Source organism: Podarcis cretensis, assembly GCF_951804945.1.
Source record: "Podarcis cretensis genome assembly, chromosome: 4".
Classification (NCBI taxonomy): domain Eukaryota; kingdom Metazoa; phylum Chordata; class Lepidosauria; order Squamata; family Lacertidae; genus Podarcis; species Podarcis cretensis.
Genome location: NC_137173.1, coordinates 22453130 through 22477522, shown reverse-complemented (window position 1 = coordinate 22477522; position 24393 = coordinate 22453130). Strand labels below are relative to the sequence as shown.

The window sequence follows — 24393 nt, the reverse complement described above, 5'->3', positions numbered from 1 at the left end:
CGGATTTACCAAAATCCAAGGTAAAGACTGCGGTAATGGTAGTGGTAGACCTGTTAACCAAGATGTGCCACTTTATAGCTTGCTCACATGCAGTGACAGCGGAAGAAACCGCCAGGTTGTTTATAGAACACATTTTTAGGTTGCATGGCGCCCCCTTGAGGGTGGTCTCAGACAGAGGGAAACAATTTACGTCCAGGTTCTGGAGGAAGCTCATGAGCTTACTGCACGTAGAGGTCAATTTCTCGACCGCCAGACACCCAGAAACAAATGGGCAGGCGGAAAGGGCAAACAGTATTCTGCAACAATATCTGAGGTGTTATGTAAATGACAGAGAGAATGATTGGGTAGAGAAATTGGCCCTGGCCGAATTCGCCTACAATAACGCGGAAAATGTGTCCACGGGAATGAGTCCATTTATGGCCAATTACGGGTGTCACCCTAGGGCCTTTCCAGGGGAAGGAGGGGAAAGATGGAGCGTACCGGCAGCAGAACATTTCGTCGATGAAATGGAAGCCATACATCAACAGCTCAAGATGAATTTGGATAGGGCCAAGGAAGAATACAAGAAGCAGGCCGATAGGAGCAGAAGGGAAGGAGAGACCATAAGGGTGGGGGGCCGGGTGTGGTTGTCAACACAAGGGTTGCCATTCAAGGGCGGGTGCAAGAAATTGAGGCCGAAACGACTGGGACCCTTCGAAGTTATACAACAGGTCAATCCGGTGGCCTTCAGACTCAGGTTGCCAGACAACATGAAACTGCATCCAGTATTCCATAGGTCATTACTGTCACCATACCGGGAGGGGCGGGAATTTTTGGGGCGTGAAGGTGAGGTTCCCGCGGCACCGGAAGTAGAAGAGAGGGAGAGCAGCAGTCATGTAGCAGAAATACTCGACTCTCGGTGGAAGGGTAAACAGGTGGAGTACTTAGTGGCATGGGAAGGGGAACCGGAGTCCGAAAATACCTGGGTACCGGCAGAAACGGTTGATGATGAGGTTTTAGTAGGAACGTTTCATCTACGGTACCCAAGGAAGCCTCAGCCCTTGGCTAGGTTCTGGGACGAACACTTCGGCACCACTGACGAAGAAGGGGAGTTCGAGGGGTTCCCAGAATCAGGACAAGAAGAGGAAGAAGAATCAGATGGGGAAGAGTATTCGGGAAGAAGGGACAGTAGTAGGTGGAGGGCGGTTTTCGAGTCATCCGAAGATGAGGAGGATTCTTTCAGGGGGTTCCCAGCCTCACCACCCAGAGAGGAGGGGGAAACGGGGGGTGAGGGGGGTCCTGGAGGGGAGGTGGATGTCAGGGAACTGCCATCGGAGAGTCAGGTGGTGGAAGGGCTCAAGGAGGCTAGGAGACCCTCGGATGCTGAGGAAGGAACCAGCAGGGGGAGAGAGAGAGTTCCCGCAGAAACTCAGTCGGAGGGATGGCTCCAAGATACTTCCAGTGAGAACAGCGGAGAGGTCTCAGGACCTCCGCTGGGGACGCCTACTCCGCGCAGGAAACTGTCACGCAGAGAATCCAGCAGGAGAGTTTCCGTTAAGGAACTCTTATGTTGGCGTAAATTCCGGAAGCGCCCACTGACGGATTCTGCCAGTGATTGAGGTAGCCATGCATCCATAGCTCCGCGGACTGGGAGAGTTTAGAAACCGATTGCATGAGTTGAGAACTCAACCATTTACGCACAAGCAACCCCTTAACCCATCACAGATATGTTATTTTCTTCTGAGTCCCAAAGAACAGCAATCAAAACTATGGATAGAGAGCAGTGGAGTAATGGATCCATGATCACATCAGTGGTCCCAAATGCTCAGGTGGCCAGAATAGAAGTTTCCCCCCTCTTCTGTTTGCTGCACTGGTAAACGGCTGTTGTAGCTGAGTGACCTAGACTGCCACCCTCTTGGCAGAGTGTGTCCCTTCTTATCAGCTGTGAGAGGAGCAGGAAGAGGAGATACAGGCAGCATGTGTGTCAGAGTGTGTGCGAGCAAACTAGGGGTGACAAGGCGAGACATTCACCTATTGTGGTCGTGGCTTCTATCTCAATAGAAGCAGCCACCACAGTCCAGCATTAAAAAGCAACAGTTTCAATAGCAAAGTATAAGCCAATATGAAGCTGAATATACAACATCACTAAAAAATATACAGCACACATCTAAAACCCTGTGAATTCAAAGTTTCATTTTTAAAACTTTGGACAGTAAACATCACAAAGATGGCACCAGGTGGGCCTTTCCAGGGAAGGCATTTCATAACTAGGCTGTCACCACCTATAAGACCCTGTATTCAGGAGCACTGGAAGTGAGCCTCTGATGATGATATTGGGGTCCAGGTAACTAGACCTGGGAGGAGGTGATGCTTGAGGTAAGCTGCTCCCAGGCCATTTAAGGAGTAGACAATAAATCACTAGTGCAATATAGTGAAATTGTCCACAAGCCCTTTAAGAGCCTTGATACCCCATGCGGAACTTTCTGTACTGTTTTCAGAGTCACCCCACGCATAACTCACTTCAGTTAATCTAACAGGAAGATCATGGATAATGGACACAAGACTACCTCCAGCCCTGTAAGGTTATAGTGTATCATATTAAGCTGATAAAAATTCATTTCAATGAATGATTCATTTCAGCAAACAAATAGTGAAATGGACAGTTCAGCAATTTGTTTCAGTGCTTGCCTTCAAGCAGCAGTTAGTTTCAGCAGTTAGCTTTGGTATTTGGATTAGCCAGTTTTCTAGAGTCAATAATCTGTTTTAGAAATTAAAGTTCATAGATGTACTCGAGTGGAGAACACTCCCTTGAGCAATGGAACTTCCTTTCCTCCGTTTGCATCCCTTGCAGAACCTCAACAGGTGCTCCAAAGGGTTGGGGAACCCTCCAGAGCAGATTTTTAGGGGGAGATGAGGAGCTGGCGGAAGAAGAAAAGAAACGAAAAGTCCCATTGCACAAACAGATTTCCGATGTCTATGTGAATGGATCATTGTTTCATTATCCTCCACCTTTGTTTTTAAATCCCAAACTTTGCTTCCAGAATGTCCATCCATATATTCATATGCTTCTGTTTAGACATCAATTGCAGAGACACTTCTTCCTTCAAAGCATTCACTAAAGCTGTTGCAGCTCTTGCTGTTGTTCCGTTGGAGTGCTTTTCATCCCGAGTAGGCACCATGTTTTTCAGGTCGGCTGCCTTGTTTGGATGTGTCCGTAACTGCCTTCCATTCAAATATAAGTGCTCCTGCTGTTGTTTAGTCATGTCCGACTTTCCGTGATCCTATGGACCAGAGCGCGCCAGGCCCTCCTGTCTTCCACTGCCTCCTGCAGTTTGGTCAGCTCATGTTAGTAGCTTCGAGAACACTATCCAACCGTCTCGTCCTCTGCCGTCCCCTTCTCCTTGTGCATTTCCCAACATCAGGGTCTTTTCCAGGGAGTCTTCTCTTCTCATGAGGTGGCCAAAGTATTGGAGCCTCAGCTTCAGGGATCTGTCCTTCCAGTGAGCACTCAGGGCTGATTTCCTTCAGAATGGAGAGGTTTGATCTTCTTGCAGTCCATGGGACTCTCAAGAGTCTCCTCCAGCAGCATGATTCAAAAGCATCAATTCTTCGGCGATCAGCATTCTTTGTGGTCCAGCTCTCACTTCCATACATCACTACAGGGAAAACCATAGCTTTAACTATACGGACCTTTGTTGGCAAGGTGATGTCTCTAAGTGTCCCTAAGTGCCTTCCATTCAAACAAAAGCAGTGGGCAGTATTGCTTTCATTCGCTGAAGTGGTGCTTGCTGATTTTCCAAACCTAAAGGCACCAAGTGTGGTATATCTTGGCCCATTATTTTGGCTCATAGGGATAGTCATTGCTGTATCCGGATAGGAAGCGCTTGCCTCATGCCACCATCTCCCCACTCCTCATAAACAAAGACTTTGCAGCTGTGCATTAGCCTTTCTTTCTCATGATTGTTTGTGTCCTCCAACAGGTCTTTGCAGGTCTCTAATAGACCTCACAGTATGAGGCTTGCTGTGAAAGTCTGAAGGGTACTATGAAGCTGATGGTGAAATTCTGCCGTTCTAGTTATCTGTGGACATACGGTATCTACACCACAAAGTTATATCACATTTCTATCAGGTGAACTGTCATGGCTTCACCTGAATGGTTTTGTGAACAGCAGATTGATGAGGGAACTAACTCTCCCTTTGAGAAAACTAGTATACACACAGTGGAGCTACAGTTATCAAGATACAAGACACCTTCTTTTCCCTCTCTCTGACACCCTCTTCTGTATGTGTTGCCCTCCCTCCCCATTTCCTCTATGCCTAGTGGTTTCCCATGAAAAGGTAACATCACTTTTGCTGGAAGTCTGAACTCCCTGCTTGAGGACTTGTGGCAATTAGGCTGAGGAACGCATGTGGCTCAAGAGTAGCAGTTTGCCCAACCCTGTTCTAAAGCCAATTGTATGGTCCTGGTCTTTGTCCCTGAAATGATGTCCTCACCCTTCCGATAGCTCTCCTCACTCCCCCTTGCAAATGGCTTCTGCTTGTGCAGGCACTTCCTAAAAGCTACTGGTAATGGGGGTGAGGTAAGCCCAGGACCAGGAAGACTTCATAGTCCTCTCCATCTGCTCTGCTCTGTGATGGATCAGTGGTGCATAGGAGGTGTTGCTCAGGACAGAGAGTGCCTACATTTCATTGTCCGGAACCCTTTAAATTCCCTGATCATATCCATGTTTCATTACTCATTTTATGGACTCTCTCTTTCTGCCCGTAGAGTAATTGTCAGCTGAGAGACGGTAAGCAGAACTCCAAGTGAGGGCAAAGATAGGTAAGTGTTGCAATGTAGCCAGAATGATGTAGGCCTGGTCAACTGTCAGACTTGAGTGAAGTAGAGCTGGGTGGGGGATTCAGCCAAGTATTCTTGCTCTTGGTATTAGGCCCTTTTTGTGAAAATGTACCTCACTTTTCGCAAAACTTTTCAGGGTATTTAAATATGCATTTCTTTTGAAGGGTTGCAAGTCTATAAAACAGAAATGGAGGGAGTTTGCATAGGAGAGACATTTTAGCAAGGGCAAAGGCTGGGTAAGAAATGCACATTTTAGTTCCCTCCCCATAATATTTTTATTAGTTTTCCTTTACAATCCAATAATAGCCTCATTATAACAATACCAGTTTATAATACAATTATTGATATCAATAATTTAAATATCAAATTATATACAGTGGACTCTTGGGTTGTGAATGTGATCTGTGTGGGAGGAATGTTCGCAACCCGCAGCATCCGGAACCCTCAGCGCCTCGTCTCCGCACGCGCGGGTTGCGATTAGGTGCTTCTGAGCTCGCGCAAAGCACAATCTAGTGTTTCTGGTACTTCCGGGTTTTGGCGCGTCTGTATCCCGAAATCACGCAGCGTGAAGCGTCTGTAACCCGAGGTATGATTGTAATTTAGTTAAAGTGGCCCCACACGTGCTAGAATTGATGGCTTGATTGTTTGCTTTATTTCTCCATTCCAAAATCTTATTGATTTTCATTGCATTCTGGTCATAATAACAATAATCCCTTATATAACAAATGCAATATTAATAATTTCTATTTGTGTTGACACATTAAATGATTTATAAATGTACAAGTGAAAAACCTAAACTATATCTTTGTTCTTCCTGTGTGTGGCAATTATTCTGTCCGTGGTTTTTCTTCCAGTCCTTGTAAGATATTATGTCTTTCTTTCCCCTGGTTGTTGCTGTTATCCATCATGCCTTGGGCAGAACTGATATCTCATTGTTGTTCTAGAAATTTCTCTATTGCTCTGTCCCATGCTTCATTGTTTTGCAACTTTAACAACAGCTGCAAAAGTCACTCTGTCCCAATAAATAACCCATCTTTATCATTTTTCCTCTCAGCCTGGGTAGAAGAGTGGTCTGTGTGAAATGTTGCGTGGCTAATTGGTATTGGACCCCAATTAGGTGCAGCTAATTGAATGGACTGGAAACGAGAGGGGGTGTGGCTAGTTTCAGAACTCACAGGGTTAAGGAGTTCTGAGTGACATCTCACATTCCTGAGGCGTGGCCAAGGTTCGAAGCAGAGGGGAGTGTTTCTCTGTCTTGTTCCGGCTTCTGAAGGGAAAAGAAGCAGGATGAGCGCTTTAAGCCCAGGAAATCTCTTTGTTGTTTTAACTGCTTGAATAAAGGCTGAAATATATACACACTGATGCCTAAGTGTGTTTGATCTGCTAAACACCGGACACAGGCAGCTTCCACGCTGCGAAAGAAAGCTCTGCGAAAGTGGCTGACGGAGGACGGTGGACCGGGAGCAGAGAGGCGTGCAGAGGAAGTGTGCCGGGCTCCCATTCAATTAGCTGCACCTAATTGGGGTCCAATACCAATTAGCCACGCTACGGTTTCACAGTCTGTTGAACTGCAGATGACTCAGTAATGAACATTATCAGTTCCTTGGCCAGTTCACAGACTCCTTTCATCCTCCCTTCCAACTGAAGATATATGAGCAATTACACTTCCAATTAAATTAAACTCCAAGTCCTTCAGTTATTCAGTTCACTTTGTAAATAACGGATGGGGAAGAGTTACCTCTATGTTTCCATCGTAAACCTTTTGCAAAATAGAGCTTCCCTCCCTTTCTCCTCCCCCACTCCAGTTCCATCTAATGTTATATTCCATATCTATAACCCAATTTCTTCCATCCTCGCTTGAACACATATAATTTGAACTAACACTCAGAGGAGGGTTGATGAATCATAAATGCAGAGAAGAAAACTTTAAATAAAGAAGCCATAGGCTCCCCTCCTCCCCACACCATCTTTTGCACCAGATGAAGTCTTCTCTCAAGTTTTAACCTTAAAGTCATTGTGGTTGGTTTTGTTCTACAGTTTGTGATCTCATCTCTTCTAGCGGACGCCTGTAACTTTAGTCCAATTAAGCTCTAATTAACAGGAGAACCTCTGCTTCTTAATGGAGGCATTGGAGGGTTTTCAGCAGGCAAAGTGCTTTTGCACTCAGCACCTCCCTGCTGTGCCGGACCGAGAGCCAGGTACTGACACGAACTGCGAGTGAAGCCTATTCCCCTCTGTCCCTAGGAGGAATTTGCAAGGATAATTACCCTCAACCATCTTTGTTTTTCCTTTGCCAACAGTCTCCCACTGCCATGGGGTCTGCTTCCAGAAAGGCAGAACGGAACTGGAAGCTGCACATTTTAGTTAGTTAGCTTACATCAGCCAATTCCTGCCATCCTGCCTTGCCTTTCTGTTTGAGGAACTGATCTAGCCCCAATGTCCAGCAACTCTGAGTTGTCTTTTGAAATCAGAAGTGTAGCCTGAAAAGCCATTAATTGGTTTTACTCATCAACCAGAAGTAATCACACTTCCCTCTGGGGGGAAACACAAGATTCAGGAAGATTTTGAGCAGAGGAGAGAGAACCACACTTTCTGGGGAATAAATTCTCAAGGCTGTTATTCTTCCATTCAGTTTTTGCAGCTCGATCTGGTGTAGTCCACCTGCCATGGATCTCTCTACCAGTGCTGTGGTCTTCTTGTTCCTCACCTACCACCTCTGTGTGGCAGAACAACGAAGCTATAATTCAGTCCTCATGGTGTCCAATGGCGGGAAGTGGGGAGAATGGGGAAAAATTGAATTCCGTGGCTATTCCCCCCCCCCACAGGTGGAATAAATAAAGACACAGGACACAAGAATTTAGGTTAATGGGCGAAAATGGCCACAACTTTATTGATTACAGGTAAGAGGGGTATTGGCTTTAGGCATTGGCCCTAAACACTATCCGGTCTAACCGGGAAGGGTTAAACACCAACAGGGGGAGCCACCCGAGATGCATATCCCTGGGCGCTCCCCAAGGGGTTACCGCTCGGGGGCGTGCTTTAGGCCCTAGCCTCCGTAGGTTTCGGACGAGGCGACGCCCCTCGGAGTCCTTTAACGAACTACCCTTCAAGCCTTGGGGGAGGTGATGGCATTCCTCCCCCCCCCCACCTCATTTGCATGACAATACCCTGGCCAATGCCTAACCGCAGCTGCTGAAGCGGAGAAAAGGGGCGAGCCAGCGTCGCCCCGACCTTAAGTGGCCTTTGTTCGGCCCGCCCCCGCCGCCAGCCGATTGGCTGGTGCCGCGGGGGATGCAAATTAAGGGGAATCCCTGCTTCCCGCAAGGCTGGCGTCAGCCCCGCGGGAGTGTGGGTGGGGGCGTGAGCCCGCAACCCCACCCTCTCCTGAAGGTCAGTTCGGTAGTGGCATTCTGTCCCTCAGGACATGCATATGGATTCTCACTGAAGGTAAAGGCTTATCTATATCTTCTTTTTGATACCCTGATCCCAAGGAATAGTCACAATAATGTAATATATATATATATTTCAAGTTGCTTTCCATCTTTCTTTATGAAGCCATTGCCTGCATATTACTGTCTGCAAGGTGCTTTGAAGTGTTGACTGCCATGCTTAAAGATGCTTAAAGCAAATGCTACATGGCACCAATGTACCCGGACCTTACAAAACAACCCCATTCTTTGTTACGATAATGAAGCAATGCTGCTGCAAAGTCCTAGCTTGAAGAGTAAACAGCCTTGTTTGTGGTCCAGCTCTCACTTCCATACATCACTACTGGGAAAACCATAGCTTTAACTATACGGACCTTTGTTGATGTCGCTAAGTGTCCCTAAGTGCCTTCCATTCAAACAAAAGTAGTGGGCAATATTGCTTTCATTCGCTGAAGTGGTGCTTGCTGATTTTCCAAACCTAAATGCACCAAGTGTGGTATATCCTGGCCCATTTTTATGGCTCATAGGGATAGTCATTGCTGTATCCGGATAGGAAGCGCTTGCCTCATGCCACCATCTCCCCACTCCTCATAAACATTTAAAAGACTTGGCAGCTCTATATTGGCCTTTCCTCTGCATGATTGTTTGTATCCTCCAACAGGTCTTTGCAGGTCTCTAATAGACCTCACAGTGTGGCTTCCTGTAAAAACACACCTCACAGTGTGGCTTCCTGTAAAATTCTAAAGGGTACTATGAAGCTGAAGGTGAAATTCAGCAGTTCTAGTATTTTGTGGATATATTTACAATACAAAGTTATATCAGATTTCTACCAAGTGAACTGTCATGGTTTCACCTGAATGCTTTTTTGAACAGCAGATGGATAAGGGAATTGTAACTCTATCTTTGAGAAAGATACACACAGTGGAGCTACAGTTATCAAGATACAAGCCACCTTCTTTTCCCTCTCTCTGAAACCCTCTTCTGTCTGTGTTGCCCCCCCCCCATTTCCTCATGCCTAGTGGTTTCCCATGAAAAGGAAACATCACTTTTGCTGGAAGTCTGAACTACCTGCTTGTGGACTTGTGGCAATTACACTGAGGACACGCATGTGGCTGAAGAGTGACAGTTTGCCAAACCCTGTTCTAAAGCCAATTGTACGGTCCTGGTCTTTGGTCTTGAAATGATGTCCTCACCCTTCCGATAGATCTCCTCACTCCCCCTTGCAAATGGCTTCTGCTTGTGCAGGCACCTCCTAAAAGCCACTGGTAATGGGGGTGAGGTAAGCCCAGGACCAGGAAGACTTCATAGTCCTCTCCATCTGCTCTGCTCTGTGATGGATCAGTGGAGCATGGGAGGTGTTGCTCAGGACAGAGAGTGCCTACATTTCATTGTCCGGAACCCTTTAAATTCCCTGATCATACCCATGTTTCATTACTCATTTTATGGACTCTCTCTTTCTGCCCGTAGAGTAATTGTCAGCTGAGAGACGGTAAGCAGAACTCCAAGTGAGGGCAAAGAAAGGTAAGGGTTGCAATGTAGCCAGAATGATGTAGGCCTGGTCAACTGTCAGACTTGAGTGAAGTAGAGCTGGGTGGGAGATTCAGCCAAGTATTCTTGCTCTTGGCATTAGGCCCTATTGTGAAAAGTGTACCCCACTTTCCACACAAGTTTTCAGGGTATTTAAATATACATTTCTTTTGAAGGGTTGCAAGTCTATAAAACAGAAATGGAGGGAGTTTGCATAGGAGAGACATTTTAGCAAGGGCAAAGGGTAAGAAATCTTAGTTTTTTTTAAATAATATTTTTATTAGTTTTCAATTACAATCCAATAATAACCTCTGCTTCTTAATGGCGGCATTGGAGGGTTTTCAGGAGGCAAAGTGCTTTTGCACTCAGCACCTCCCTGGCGGGAGCCTGGATGAAGAGAAGAACTGTGAGTGACGCCTATTTCTCCCTGTCCCTGGGGGGAATTTGCAAGGATAATTGCCCACAATCATCTTTGCTTTTCCTTCACCAACAATCTTTTGCTGTCGTGGGGTCTGCCTCCATTAAGGCAGAATAGAACCGGAAGCTGCACATTTTAGTTAGTTAGCTTACATCAGCGGTTACCAATGTGGCACAATTCTTGCCATCCTGCCTTGCCTTTCTGTTTGAGGAATTGATCTAGCCCCAGTGTCCAGCAACTCTGAGTTGTCTATTGAAATCAGAAGTGTAGTCAGAAAAGCCATTAAGTGGTTTTACTCATCAACCAGAAGTAATCACACTTCTCTCCAGGGGGAAACACAAGATCCAGGAACCTTTTGAACAGAGGAGAGAGAACCACACTTTCTGGGGAATAAATTCTCAAGGCTGTTATTCTTCCACTCAGTTTTTGCAGCTCGATCTGGTGCAGTCCACCTGCCATGGATCTCTCTACCAGTGCTGTGGTCTTCCTGTTCCTCACCTACCACCTCTGTGAGGCAGGACATCGAAGCTATAATTCAATCCTCACAGTGGCCAATGGTGGGGAGTGGGGAGAATGGGGAAAAATTGAATCCTGTCCCAAAGGACATGCATACGGATTCTCACTGCAGGTAAAGGCTTATCTATATCTTCTTTTTGATACCCCGATCCCAAGGAATAGTCACAATAATATAATATATATATATATTTCAAGTTGCTTCCCATCTTTCTTTCTGAACCCATTGCCTGCATATTGCTGCCTGCAAGATGCTTTCAAGTGTTGACTGCCATGCTTAAAGATTTAATAGCTCTAAAAGTCTCCATGCCACTTTGTCAATCCACACTTGAGAGGCTTAGAGTGAATTGCATTTTACATAAAAGAAAACTACCATGAATCTGGATGGACTGGAGGAAAAAAGGGACAAGGATACAGAAAAGTTTGGAGTGCAATGAGCTGGCAATTTTGTGGTCAGTTTTAACTTCCTGGAAAGTGAGTGTCCAACTGGAAAATACAGACTAAACCGTTAGTGTGGAAGTAACCCAGGTAAGTTCTGGTGCTTTCTAGAAGGGTTGCCATAAATCCAGATTTTCCCTGACATGTCCAGGATTTCAACAACATTCCTCCAAAAAGCAACAACTTTTTGTGTTTGGATTCTTACTTCTTGAAATAATATGGCAACCCTAACTTCACAAACTGGAGGAAACTGCTGGGATTCAGAACTTACAGGGTTAAGATATTCTGAGTGATGCCTCACATTCTGACGTGTAATTTGGAAGGTGGGAGGAGTTTTGCCTTACTTGTCTCTGTGTCTTCGAGAGAGACAGCAGCCATTAGCCATGAGTGCTAGAAGTCCGGGAGAATTTATCTGAGAAATGCTGAATTGTAAATATTCTGCTGTAATAAAAGACTGATAAAATGGACACACAAGTGCCCGGTGTGTTTGCATGGATCTGAAGCAACAGTTTTTCCGCTGTGTTTTTACTCTGCAAGGCGAAACCGGAGAGACGCAGATCGGCGCAGCTTGGCTGAGGAGCGTGCCGGACCGCTATAAACTGCAGCTAATTGGGGTCGTAAACCAATTAAGCTTCATTTTCTAACAGGTTATGGACCTAATTACCGTTATAAAACTGTTGCTGAGTTTGCGAAGGATGTTTTGAAGTCAGCTGGGTCAGCTGGGAAGACACTACCGAAGTGGAGGTCTGCGTTCTGAGGCAGAGCAGCTGGCTGAAAGACGCTGAAAGACACTGTTTTGCCTGATGCTGAGGAGCTGAGAGCAGCTGAGAATCGCTTCTCCAGAGACAGGTGCCGCAGGCTGCTTCAACGTGAGTAAGCTGGGGCACTGGGGGAGAAGATGGCGCAGTTCCAGAAGCATGGCTTTAAGCTTAAGCTGCCATGTGAAAAGCTGATGCGTGAAGGCTGGTGGACGTGGAGCCTCCACGTAGAACTGTTATTGGTCGGAGAAAGCCTTTGGCTGGAGTGGCTGGAGCAGCTACAGAGCTGAGTGAAGCTGAGAAGTGTGTGCTAGTTTTCCTGGCAGAGAATGTAAGCGATGCGCTGAAGCCTATTGTCCAAGATGCTAAGAGGCCTGAGGTTGCATGGCTAGCACTCCGTGAGGCTTGTGAAGCAGGAGTGGAACGCCAGAGCCTAGACGTGGCTGCATCCGATGGCGCTGGGCACATTCTTGAGAGCCAGCACACAGCTGAGGGAAGCTGTGGGCCCCCAGAGGGGGACGAAGGGACTGTTGCTGGCAGCTGTTTGAGTGCTGCACCGTGCCTGTGTGAGGAGCCAGGCCAGAGGCCAAGCGTTGGGAGCCCTTTACCCACCAGAGGGGGTGCAGGAAAACGTCCTGGGAGCCCTGAGAGCAGTGGGGGGGCAGTGAGCGGTGAAAGCTCAGAAACGGCTTATGTTCCAAAGGCTACCAAGAGTTGTTTTCGTCGTGCGCAGAGGTCTGGAAAGCTGAGACGCTTCAAGGCCAGCCACCTGCGAAAAGTCCAGTTAAGCCCCAAAGAGTTGCATGGGAAAGCAGAGGCCAGTCCGGTCTCCAAGGCAACAGAGGACGTTGTTTCTACTGAAGCTGGTCAGGTCCTGAATAAGGGGGAGTTGGTTGACATGGCAACCAGAGAGAACTGCTGCAGACGCCCAGAGGGAGGGGGCAGCGAGACTTTTGGTGCTAAAGACAACGAAGTAGCTTATCAGCTGACAGCCAGTATGGCAATGTTTGAGGACAGCTCTGAGAGAGACAATGAACTCTGCTTTGTAATCGACTCAGCAGCGAACCACAACTTGATTCCAGAGACCCCTGCTGTCGAGATGTGGAATTGCAAGGCAATTCCAGCTGGGAAAACTGTTCTGTTTGCAGATGGGGAAAAAAGAAATGTAACTAATGTTGCAAAAATCTTTCTTTCTGTTTTGCAGGATGAGTTGGAGGTTTGCACTGTACCAGGGATGCATCACTGTCTTTTATCTGTACCTTATTTGTTAAAAAAGGGGTTTAAAGTTTGTTTTGAACATGATGTGTGCACAATTTCCAAAGCAGGGAAGCAACTAGTCAGAGTTGAAAAGGGGCAGAATGATCTCTTCATTCTTAAAACGCCTCTGGAGGGTGAGGGGAAGGTTGAGAGAGCACAAGCGATGCGTGCTACAGTTCCCACTCATGTTTCATGTGCATGTGCTTGGCACAAGAAGACAGCTCATAGTTCTCTTGAAGAAATTCAGGTGTTACAGGAATGCACCAAAGGCTGTAAAATTCAGGAATGTGGAAGTGCCATAGATTGTGAGACTTGCAGACAAGCAAAGGTAAAAGGGTGTAGTTACCCAAAGGTGGACAGGGTAACCACAAAACCTTTTGATCTTGTTCACATAGATCTGTTGGGTCCCATGAAGGAACCAAGTCTGGGAGGGGCCAGGTTTCTGCTGACGATGCAGGATAGTTTTTCGCAGAACTCCTGGACTCATGCTCTCAAATCCAGGGAAGATGCAGCACAACTGATTAAAAGTTGGGTTGAGGAGGTGGAACTAAGGTTCTCCACCAAGGTGCAAGCAGTCACTAGTGACCGAGGTGCACAGTTTACTGGGTCTGCTTTACAGAAGTTCTTTCAACAGAAAGGGATACGTCACAAAGTGACTTCTCCTCAACAGAGGGGGGTGGCAGAGCTCAGAAGTGAGGCTCTGGTTAAGGCTGCACAGGTGATGCTGTCAGACTCTGGATTACCTCCAAGTTTTTGGATGGAGGCAATTAAGTATGTGAGCTTCACCTGGAATCGGATCTACAATTCAGTGGTAGGTGACACACCTTTTTTCATGTTGCACGGCAGGAAACCCCAGATTCACTTTCTGCGTTCTTTTGGGTCTGTTGCATCTGTGCCGGTGCCTGAGGCTTTGCGAGGGCCAGATGAACCCAAGTTCCAGAAAATGATCTTCTGTGGGTATGAGCCAGTTTCTAAAGCATGGAGGTTTGCGTACCCATCAGGTGATCAGAGTAAGCTGCTGATCAGTAAACACGCTGAATTCTATGAGCAGGATGAAAGGTCAAAGACTCCTGCAAAGCGTGATGTTCTCTCAGAATGTTTTTCTGATTCAGAGCAGGAAGGTTCTGATGAGGAGGAAGGAGAGGCTGAGTCTGCTGATGACGATCAGCTCACTGACCAAAGTCAGGAACAGGATGGGGCATCTCCACAAGTTGTAAAAAGAGAGCCCAAGAGTGAGCCTAGTTCTCCTGTTAGCATAATGCAGAGGATTCGAAGACGCTTTAAGTCAGAGGGGGAATCCCGTGATGCAGAGGATACACCTGCTGACCACAGTGAGTCAGAGGAAGTACCTGAGTTTGTGCCCAGACGGTCAAGTCGCACAACAAAGGGCATTCCACCTGAAAGGTATCAGGCCACAATGCGACTCTGAGAGTTGTGAGGATGTTCCACAGGTCTTGTCAGAATGCAAGGCAAGAGGTGGTGTTGGGATTCAGAACTTACAGGGTTAAGATATTCTGAGTGATGCCTCACATTCTGACGTGTAATTTGGAAGGTGGGAGGAGTTTTGCCTTACTTGTCTCTGTGTCTTCGAGAGAGACAGCAGCCATTAGCCATGAGTGCTAGAAGTCCGGGAGAATTTATCTGAGAAATGCTGAGTTGTAAATATTCTGCTGTAATAAAAGACTGATAAAATGGACACACAAGTGCCTGGTGTGTTTGCATGGATCTGAAGCAACAGTTTTTCCGCTGTGTTTTTACTCTGCAAGGCGAAACCGGAGAGACGCAGATTGGCGCAGCTTGGCTGAGGAGCGTGCCGGACCGCTATAAACTGCAGCTAATTGGGGTCGTAAACCAATTAAGCTTCATTTTCTAACAGAAACCTGCTGTAGCACATGAAGACATAAGAGAGGGATTGAGGGTGCCTTAGCCAGTCATTAGCAAGATCAATTTTTCCCTATTAAGTTTGCTTACTTGGGGCCCATTGGACTAGTTGCACCAAAAAGCTACTGTCTTTTGATGCAACTCAGAATGTAAATCTCAAACCAGAACCAGTAATACTTGTACACAATTAGGGACATGTAATTATGAACAGATAACTGCTTATTCATGTTGCAAGCTACTACTCTGGAAAATTCAGACTAGTGCAAGCACACCAGTGCAAGTAGATAAACAGGTACCACTCTGGGAGGAAGGTAAAAATTTGTGCACATAAGTTATTTAGAATAATAATAGAATCAGGATGTAGGGCACAAGCCCATGACCCTGAGATTAAGAGTCTCATGCTACCCTCTAAGCCAGGCATCGGGATCCACATCAGCTGCGTGGCTCCTGTTGACAAGGCGGAAGAGAGATCGCACACTGTTTTGGGAGTGTGGGTATGTTATGTACTAAGCTTGGATCCTCGAACAATAGACAGGTAGGATCCTAGAATGCAACAGCTGATTGGCTTGCAGGAGAAGACCAATCAGGCTCCAGGAGGAAGTTAATCAGCCTATTAGGCTGGTAGGATCGTAGAATGCAACAACTGATTGGCCTGCAGGAGAAGACCCATCAGGCTCCAGGAGGGAAGCAGAATCAGCCAATCAGACGGGACTCATTGTGTAAATAATGTATATAAAGGACCGGGGGTGGGTTTTTTTTTTGGGGGGGGGGGAATTCAATCACTGTTTTACAAGCAGCAATAAAGAGCACGAAATCACTGCAGGACTCCAAGTATATTTCAGGGGAGGAGAAGTTTCGCACAGGACAGCTCCGCAGCCCAACTGGTTTGAGGGGGGGGAGAGAGAGAGTTGCTGGGGGAGGGAGGGAGAGAGAGAAAGGGCTGGCTTGGGGGGGGGGGAGACAGCTAGGTTCCGGCCCACCCTGCACCCACCACTGCCACCCTCGGGGGAAGCAGCCAGTACCTGCCTGCCCACCCTGCACCCATCCCTGGGTGGTAGATCACTCCCTGTTTTTGATAATGGATCACAGAGCAGCAAGTTGCTGAATCCTGTTCTAAAGCACAGTACACAGTACTGGTCTTTGGCACTGACATGATGTCCTCACCCTTCTGACAGCCCTCCCCACTCCCACAGGCAAATGGGTTCTGGTTGTGGAGGCATTTCCTAAAGCCACTGGTAATGGGGGTGTGGGCAGGACAAAGAAGATTTCATAGCCTTCCCAATGCTCTGCTTTGTGATGGCTCAGAGGAGGTGTTGCTCAGGACAGAGAGTTCCTACACTTCATTGTCCTGCCCCCTTGAAATCCCCTGCTCACATTCATATTTCCTCACTCGGCTTAAGGACGCTTTCATTCTGCCTGGCAGCTGAGAGACAGTAAGTAGAACTACCTTGCTCTGCTCTGAGAAGTTTGGTAAGGGAAGACAAGGGTTGCAACATGGCCAGAATTACAGAGGCCTGATCAGTAGCCAGTAACCAGTGGGGATCCAGTCAAGCATTCTTGTTAGTGTTAATAGGCCTATGTTTTGTGAAAAGTGTACCCCGCTTTTCACAAAAGATTTCAGGGTATTTAACGATGCATTCCTTTGGAAGTGTTGCAAATCTATGGCAGAATCCCCCGACCTTGTGATCTCTAGACGTTCTGGACTACAATTCCCATCAGCTGGAACCAGCACCGTGTTTGCTGGCTGGGGATGATGGGAGTTGCAGTCCAGAGCATAAGGAATTTACCAGGGTGGGGAAGGTTGGCCTAAGGGGCGCTGCAAGGCTATGCCCTTTCCATGTAAAAATTTGTAGATCAGTGTTGCAGGAGGTCCCAGGTATATCCTCCAGCATCTCCTAGTAGGGCTGGGAAGTCCCCTGTCTGAAACTTTGGAGCGTAGCTCTAGTGTAGACAGAACTAAGCTAGATAACCAATGGCCTGACTTAGAATAAGGCAATTTCCTGTGCTCCTAGAGTGAAGCCCCTGCCAAAGTGCATATCTCTGATGTTGGAGGCACTTAGTCGAAGCTGAATACTTTTTTTTTAATAGGCAAAAATGGCTATTATAAAGAGCTCTGCAGAAGAAATATATCTACTCCCTCTGTGTTGTCTACCCCTCTCCCACCAACATCAGACTTTAGTAAGACCAGCAGAATACTGGTGCCTGCAGAAGCTCACTGGTATTCCCCACTGTGCCGTGCAAAGCTGTGGGAAAGAGGACCGGTTCATCTCTTAGGGACAGTTTCCAACTGCTTTTCAAACCAGTGCTCTGGTGTGGAATTAATAATGCTGTGAGTTTGCTACCATAAGTTCCAAGATGCTTAAGGATGGGTTGGCTACAGGGTACCTCTTCCCTGTAGAGCTGGTGGGAAGGTGATTGGCTCTGCTAAGGCATTAGGCAGAGACAGAAGTAAGGAAAACTCACCCACCTTCAGTTAGGCACATGTCTTAGGCTTATGCACACATTACACTGGGCAGAGGTGTATCCTTTCTCCACACATATACTAGTGCTTGTGTGAAAGAGTGTACACCGATTGATTTGTGCACCTCAGCTACAGTGCACACAGAATTACACTTACAGGAATGCACTGAGGGGACACCCCTTGAGGTGAAAAACAAGAGCAGGCTGGAGCAAGAAAGACAAATGTAGAGGAAGTATGGTACTTTCTTATTTATTTATTTATTTATTTATTTATTTATTTATTTATTTATTTATGCTTTCTACTTGCTAGTATGTGCATCTGCCAAATAAATTGTCATGATGGCAGGTAGCTGAGTGGAGTCTCCTGTCAATTCTATTTAAATGTTACACATGTCTTCACCCTAAACCATTTTACTTTATTGAGCTACAGGGGTGCCTCGCAAGACGAAATTAATCCGTTCCGCAAGTCTCTTCGTCTTGCGGTTTTTTCGTCTTGCGAAGCACGGCTATTAACGGCTTAGCAGCTTTAAGAAAAAGGAAACAAACTTGCAAGAACTCGCAAGATGTTTCGTCTTGCAAAGCAAGCCCATAGGTCTTGCGGAACGACTCAAAAAACGGAAAATTCTTTCGTCTTGCGCATTTTTCGTCTTGCGACGCATTCGTCTTGCGAGGTACCACTGTATTTGGGGCTGATAGGAAGTATGTGTTTGTTTCAAGTTAAATGACAATTTGACTTCCCATCCCTAGGTGTGGCAATTTCTCCTTTCTGTTTTACACCTGAGACTGTGTGTGTGTGTGTGTGTGTGTGTGTGTGAGAGAGAGAGAGAGAGAGAGAGAGAGAGAGAAATCCCTTAAGAAAAAGAGAAACAGAAATTGGAGGGGGAGTTTTAATAGGAAGGCCAAACTGCCAAGACATAGGAAATACAACAACTTGGTTGTTGAACGCCTTGCGACTCGAACGTTTTGGCTCCTGAATGCCGCAAAGCTGGAAGTGAGTGTTCTGGTTTGCAAATGTTCTTTGGAACCCAAACATCCGATGGGGCTTCCATGGCTTCCGATTGAGTGCAAGAAGATCCTGCAGCCAATCAGAAGCTGCGTCTTGGTATTTAATGTTTTTGGAAGTTGAATGGGCTTTCGGAACGGATTCTGTTCAAGAACCAAGGTACGGCTGTACATTTTGGCAAGGGTGAAGGGTGGGTAAGAAATTCACGTTTTAGTTAGTTAGAAATCAAAAGGTGTGGTCAGAAAAGCCATCAACTGATTTTACTACATCAAACAAAAGTAACCACACTTCCCTCCAGAGGAAAATGCAAATTTGGGACCAGAGGAAAGAGCCACTATTCCTAAGGAATAAATTCTCAAGGCTGTTATTCATCCATTTAGTTTTTGCAGCTAGATCTGGTGCAGATCACTTTCCATGGAGCTCCCTGTCAGTGCTGTGGTCTTCCTCTTCTTCTCCTACCATCTCTGTGATGCAGAAGACCGAAAACATAATGCAGTCCTCACTGTGTCCAATGGAGGGAAGGATGGTATATGGGGAAAACCTGAATTCTGTCCCACGGGATATGCAAATGGATTCCAAATGAAGGTAAATGCCTATCTATAGTCTCAGTTTTGACACCCTGATGCTAAGGCACAATATTATACAGACGTATGAAAAGCACAAACAAACACCTTTATTTAGAAAGAAGGGCAGGGAAAGCAGCAGACAGAATGAAAAATGCAGCCTCTATCACAGAACCCACGCAGGGTCCCAGAAACACCAAGATGCCAAGTCTGTAGCATGTAATATACAGTTCAGTTTACTAATTACTGAATCCCAGGCATGCCAACAGGATTTTCTGTCCCCAACACACAGTATATGGCCTGGGTCCTCATGTTAGGTTTCTGTGTGTTGCCATTGTGCAGTGCTTGGAGTCACAAGACTCTGTTTTGCATTCCAGAGATTCCAGGCTGTTGGAAGTCTCACGAAAGATGGGAGACGGATGTGATGTTACTGGTTTCCTGTTCCTTTGTTTTCCAGTTGCTCTCTGCTTTCACAGAGAGCGGATGTATGCTTTTCTGTCTGCGTAACTAGAAATCAAACTCTTTGCAATGTAGCTCATTCCCTTCCCTGCTGCTGGATACTCTACGTAATGAGGAAATGTGCCTGGAGCCTTATCAGAGGCTCAGGTCGTTAATCATCGTCGGAGGCGATTCCAGAGGACTCGACCGGAGGATGAGCTTTTCCAGCTCGGTCGTAGCGGAGGCTCCGACACCTCTGAGGACAGCTTTTCATTAAATTTGCATATGCTTTGTGTAATATGCAAATATTGTCCTCTTTTGAGGGTGGAGTAGAGTGCCCCAAAATAAATCAGTAACCACAAATATAATAAAAAGTCTCACAGACAGAATACAAAGAGTTAAAGCTTTTCCCCATCACTGTATTTCCATACTAGAGAAGGGATAACCGGCTGAATTTCTGTCTCTGACACAGCTGGGAAAGGCACAAAAACCCTACTTTCCCTGAAGGCCAACCCTAAACCAAAGCAAGGGCTGCAATATTGCATCCATGTATTTGGGAGTAAGCCCCATTAAACAAAGAAAGACTTCTGAATAGACCTATTAAGTTAATTATACAGTGAATTCTTCAGACATGCCTAAGCCTCTTTGCAAAGTACAGTTGCTGTGTGTGTGGAGGGGATGATTTCACACCCGCTCGCAATTATCCTGCAGTAGGAACTGCAGAAAATAACTTCCAGGTAGTACCCGATTTCAGATGAGCCAACCACAAGAAAGACGCATCCTGGTCATTGGGAAGAAAGGAAGGGCAAACTGTGGAGATTCCAAGAACCAGAAAAAGAGGCAGAAGCAGGAGAGGAAAAGAACAGCTCTAGACCTCCAGAGAATCTTCTCACCTGGCACCCAAACAGCTCATGCAACAATGACAACTTTGAGTTGTTAAAGGAGGGGAGTGGGTAGGTAGAAGGGACCACAACCCAGTGCCAGACTATATGCTTTTCATATGGAAGGTCTCAGGTTTAAACCTAATGATTTCCATATTACAAGTCTGGGAAAGGGTTTGCTTTGGGATCCTGTTGAGCTATTCCTGGTCAGAGTAGACAGAAATGGTCTAGAAGACCAAATGGTCTGACATACTAAAACTAGGGGACAGATTTTCTCCTTTCTCTTAAATAATAAAGAGACGTAAGAACAGGCCTGTGTGGGTTTCATTCTGAGAGCTGTTACATTTCTCATAATTCCAGTTACAGATAGGTAGCCATGTTGGTCTGCCATAGTCAAAACAAAAAATTCCTTCCAGTAGCACTTTAAAGACCAACTATAGAATGTCCTGGGAGATTGAAGTGTTCTCCTACTGGTTTCTCTGTCTTGTGATTCTCGTGAAGGGTCTGGTGACTTCTGTTTCAGTGTATCTGAAGAAGTGTGCATGCACACGAAAGCTCATACCTAGAACTAACTTAGTTGGTCTTTAACGTGCTACTGGAAGGAATTTCTCATAATGTTTGCTCATCTGGATTGCACAGAAGTGGATGCAGGTTGTCCATGCCAGCAATTTGCAGGGACAGATTTAGGGGAGCGTGGCTGGTTGGGTCGCACTGCATGAAGAGTTCTGGGGGTGCCTCAGAGTGTGCCACAACTATTATTTAGAATGGAAGTCAGGAAGTGGAGGGGTGCCAAATTTTGGCATTGTACAGGCCGCTCCTGAAATTTGAGACCCCAAGGTCTGCCACTGCTGAATAGAAAGGCTGATTCCCCACCCCACATTTGTTCATCTCCATCCTACTGATGGAAATGTTTTTGTTATTTGAGGTGAATGTAAATCCTCATCTATGCCCAGTAAAGTAAAGGTAAAGGTACCCCTGCCCGTATGGGCCAGTCTTGACAGACTCTGGGGTTGTGCGCCCATCTCACTTAAGAGGCCAGGGGCCAGCGCTGTCCGGAGACACTTCCGGGTCACGTGGCCAGCGTGACATCGCTGCTCTGGCAAGCCAGAGCCGCACACGGAAACGCCGTTTACCTTCCCGCTGGTAAGCGGTCCCTATTTATCTACTTGCACCCGGAGGTGCTTTCGAACTGCTAGGTTGGCAGGCGCTGGGACCGAGCAGCAGGAGCGCACCCCGCCGCAGGGATTCGAACCGCCGACCTTTCGATCGGCAAGTCCTAGGCGCTGAGGCTTTAACCCACAGCGCCACCTGCGTCATCTATGTCCAGTACCTGCGGGCAATTTTGTGCACATGACATGAGCTACTACTGCTCATTGCTGATCTAGTTAGGTCATTGCAAGCCCTTGCACATAGAAATTTTAATACCAGTGCTTGGTTTTTATGTTAGAGCAAAAAAAGTTAAATAAAGTTAGGTAAAGGTAAAGGTACCCCTGCCCATACGGGCCAGTCTTGACAGACTCTGGGGTTGTGCGCCCATCTCACTTAAGAGGCCAGGGGCCAGCGCTGTCCGGAGACACTTCCGGGTCACATGGCCAGCGTGACATCGCTGCTCTGGTAAGCCAGAGCTGCACACGGAAACGCCGTTTACCTTCCCGCTCGTAAGCGGTCCCTATTTATCTACTTGCACCCGGAGGTGCTTTCGAACTGCTAGGTTGGCAGGCGCTGGGACCGAGCAGCAGGAGCGCACCCCGCCGCAGGGATTCGAACCGCCGACCTTTCGATCGGCAAGTCCTAGGCGCTGAGGCTTTAACCTACAGCGCCACCTGCGTCATCTATGTCCAGTACCTGCGGGCAATTTTGTGCACATGACATGAGCTACTACTGCTCATTGCTGATCTAGTTAGGTCATTGCAAGCCCTTGCACATAGAAATTTGCACTGAAAAAATGTTGTTTTGCTCACAAATAAATGTTGCCAGTACTGCAGATGCAGATTGAAGCACCAGTCTCTCCCCCCGCCCCCTGTTCTCCACCAGTTTCGCAGAGATGTAAATGAAGCCTTTAGAAAAGATTTCACTCTGAAGGGCATCCGTCTCCACTGCACTGACGGAAAAACAGTAGAGTCTAAAAGTGGAAAGTGAGTAGCTTTTTGAATTTCTCTTCCTTTATTAACTTGTTGCTTGGAAGTTTGGGGTAGGAGCGGGAGGGGTAGATTGAAAAATTTCATGCTAGATTAAAGGCAAATGGTAATCTGGACGTACTCTGAGTTTAACAGCCCCCAAATATATCTGCTTGTACAAAGTCATGTGGAACTTACTTCTAGGGATGGAGGCAAAATTCAAATTGGTTCACATTTGAAGGTGAATCTGTTCTATACATCCTTTCTGAAATAAAGCTTTTTGCTCTAAATTGGAATTATATCTCTGGAGAGACTTTAAAAATAAAAATACATTGACAAAGTTGTGGTATCTAAATTTCTATTTAGACATTGCCATCCTTGTCCTTCTCTTTACAGGCTCGGGGAATGGGTTGCGGTTCAGAAATGCCCCCAAGGCAACATGGTGTCCTTTTCTTTGACTATTGAATTGCCACAACCACTAATTCCTCATGCAGTCAGTAACCTTCAGGTCCTCTGCAGTGGTGGGGCTAAAGTGAAGAAAGATATCTTTCAACGGATGGAAGAGGGCAAAATGAGCAAGCGCTGCCCTAGTGGCTTCATATGTGGCATCCAAACAAGGGTGGCGAATGAGAATCAAATGCTTGGTAAAGTAGAACTTCGTGACGTGAAGATGTTCTGTTGTGACTGATCCACCACCCTGCTGCACAGCCCTCTTCCACTGGCAACAGAGGATGACAGGGTGGAATGGTGGTGCTTACCTGGCCTCCTGACAGCTGAACTGCTGCTGCTTGCTGGAAGGGAGAGGGGCATGTCATTGTGGAGCTTGGTGTGGTGCAAACACACTGGCAGAGCCAATCCAGTACTCCTGCTGGTGTGTTTGCACTGTGCCCACTGCTTCTCTTTCTGTCCTTCCTTGTAAGCAGCAGTGACTCATCTGTTGGAGGGGTCACCGATTCCCCACCCTCTGAATGAGATAAAGGGATTGTATTTAGACAGAATATAGCATGATTTTGGAAATCTCTGGGGTCTCTTTCAACTTTCAATATATTTAGGCTGCTTAAAAAAAAATATCAAGCTTGCTTATAATGTAGTAGTCATGCACCAGATCATAAAAACCGGCTAAGTGATTCTCTTGTTTCAATTAAGTCTTAAAATATTACACACGCTAACAGTCATGTTATGTTTGGGGAAAATGTTTGGTTCATTCTCTGTATCATTTGAGATACATTTCGTTGTAGTTCACTCTTTTGCTGTTACAGTAAAACTCATTGAAAATATTAATAAAAAAGACATTCACCAGACAAATTTATTGAACGCCGGAATGACGTTCATTTATGAATCACCGGAATACTAAATTTTCTGACAGCATAGACTATATATGTTATTTTCTCTTACTGAATTCCTTTTTATTATTTCTCTCATACGCAAGTACAGGAAAGACATATTTCTATAATATCATTGATTGCCTGTTCTGTTCTTTCACCTATAAAAAAATGAAATGAAATGAAGAGTAAGTGTGTCCCTTCTTATCAGCTGTGAGAGGAGCAGGAAGAGGAGATACAGGCAGCATGTGTGTCAGAGTGTGTGCGAGCAAACTAGGGGTGACAAGGCGAGACATTCACCTCTTGTGGTCGTGGCAGACAGAAGTGGGTTAGGAGGAGCTGCTTCCCATAGTGCTCAGCCCTAGGAAGATGCAGAGGTCACCTGGCTAAGAGGAGGAAAAGGCCTCAGAATGCAGAAAGCCGGAAGTGTGCACAACTGCTTCCTAAAGTGAAATGAAGAGGTGGGGGAAGAGATATTGCCAAAAGAGAACTGGGATATGGCGATGCCCTCTCTAAAATGCACTAATGGCTCGTTGTAAGTCACTTTGTGTTGTTCTGGGCAAACACATT

At 46.3% G+C, this 24393-nt stretch overlaps 1 protein-coding gene across 3 annotated transcripts in view; it reads left to right on the top strand.

Annotated features, from left to right (window-relative positions):
* LOC307215061 (vitelline membrane outer layer protein 1-like) overlaps positions 1–24127 on the top strand; it is a 33145-nt gene extending 9018 nt beyond the window's left edge. The window contains exons 1-4 of one of the 3 annotated variants that reach the window (XM_079974222.1): positions 16158–16472; positions 18883–19087; positions 22419–22519; positions 22898–24126. In XM_079974222.1, coding sequence (XP_079830348.1) covers positions 18917–19087; positions 22419–22519; positions 22898–23189 — 564 coding nt within the window. In that variant the 5' untranslated portion in view covers positions 16158–16472; positions 18883–18916 and the 3' untranslated portion in view covers positions 23190–24126. The other 2 variants (XM_079974224.1, XM_079974223.1) reach the window with 2 other exon arrangements.
* Positions 24128–24393: the final 266 nt, after the last annotated feature.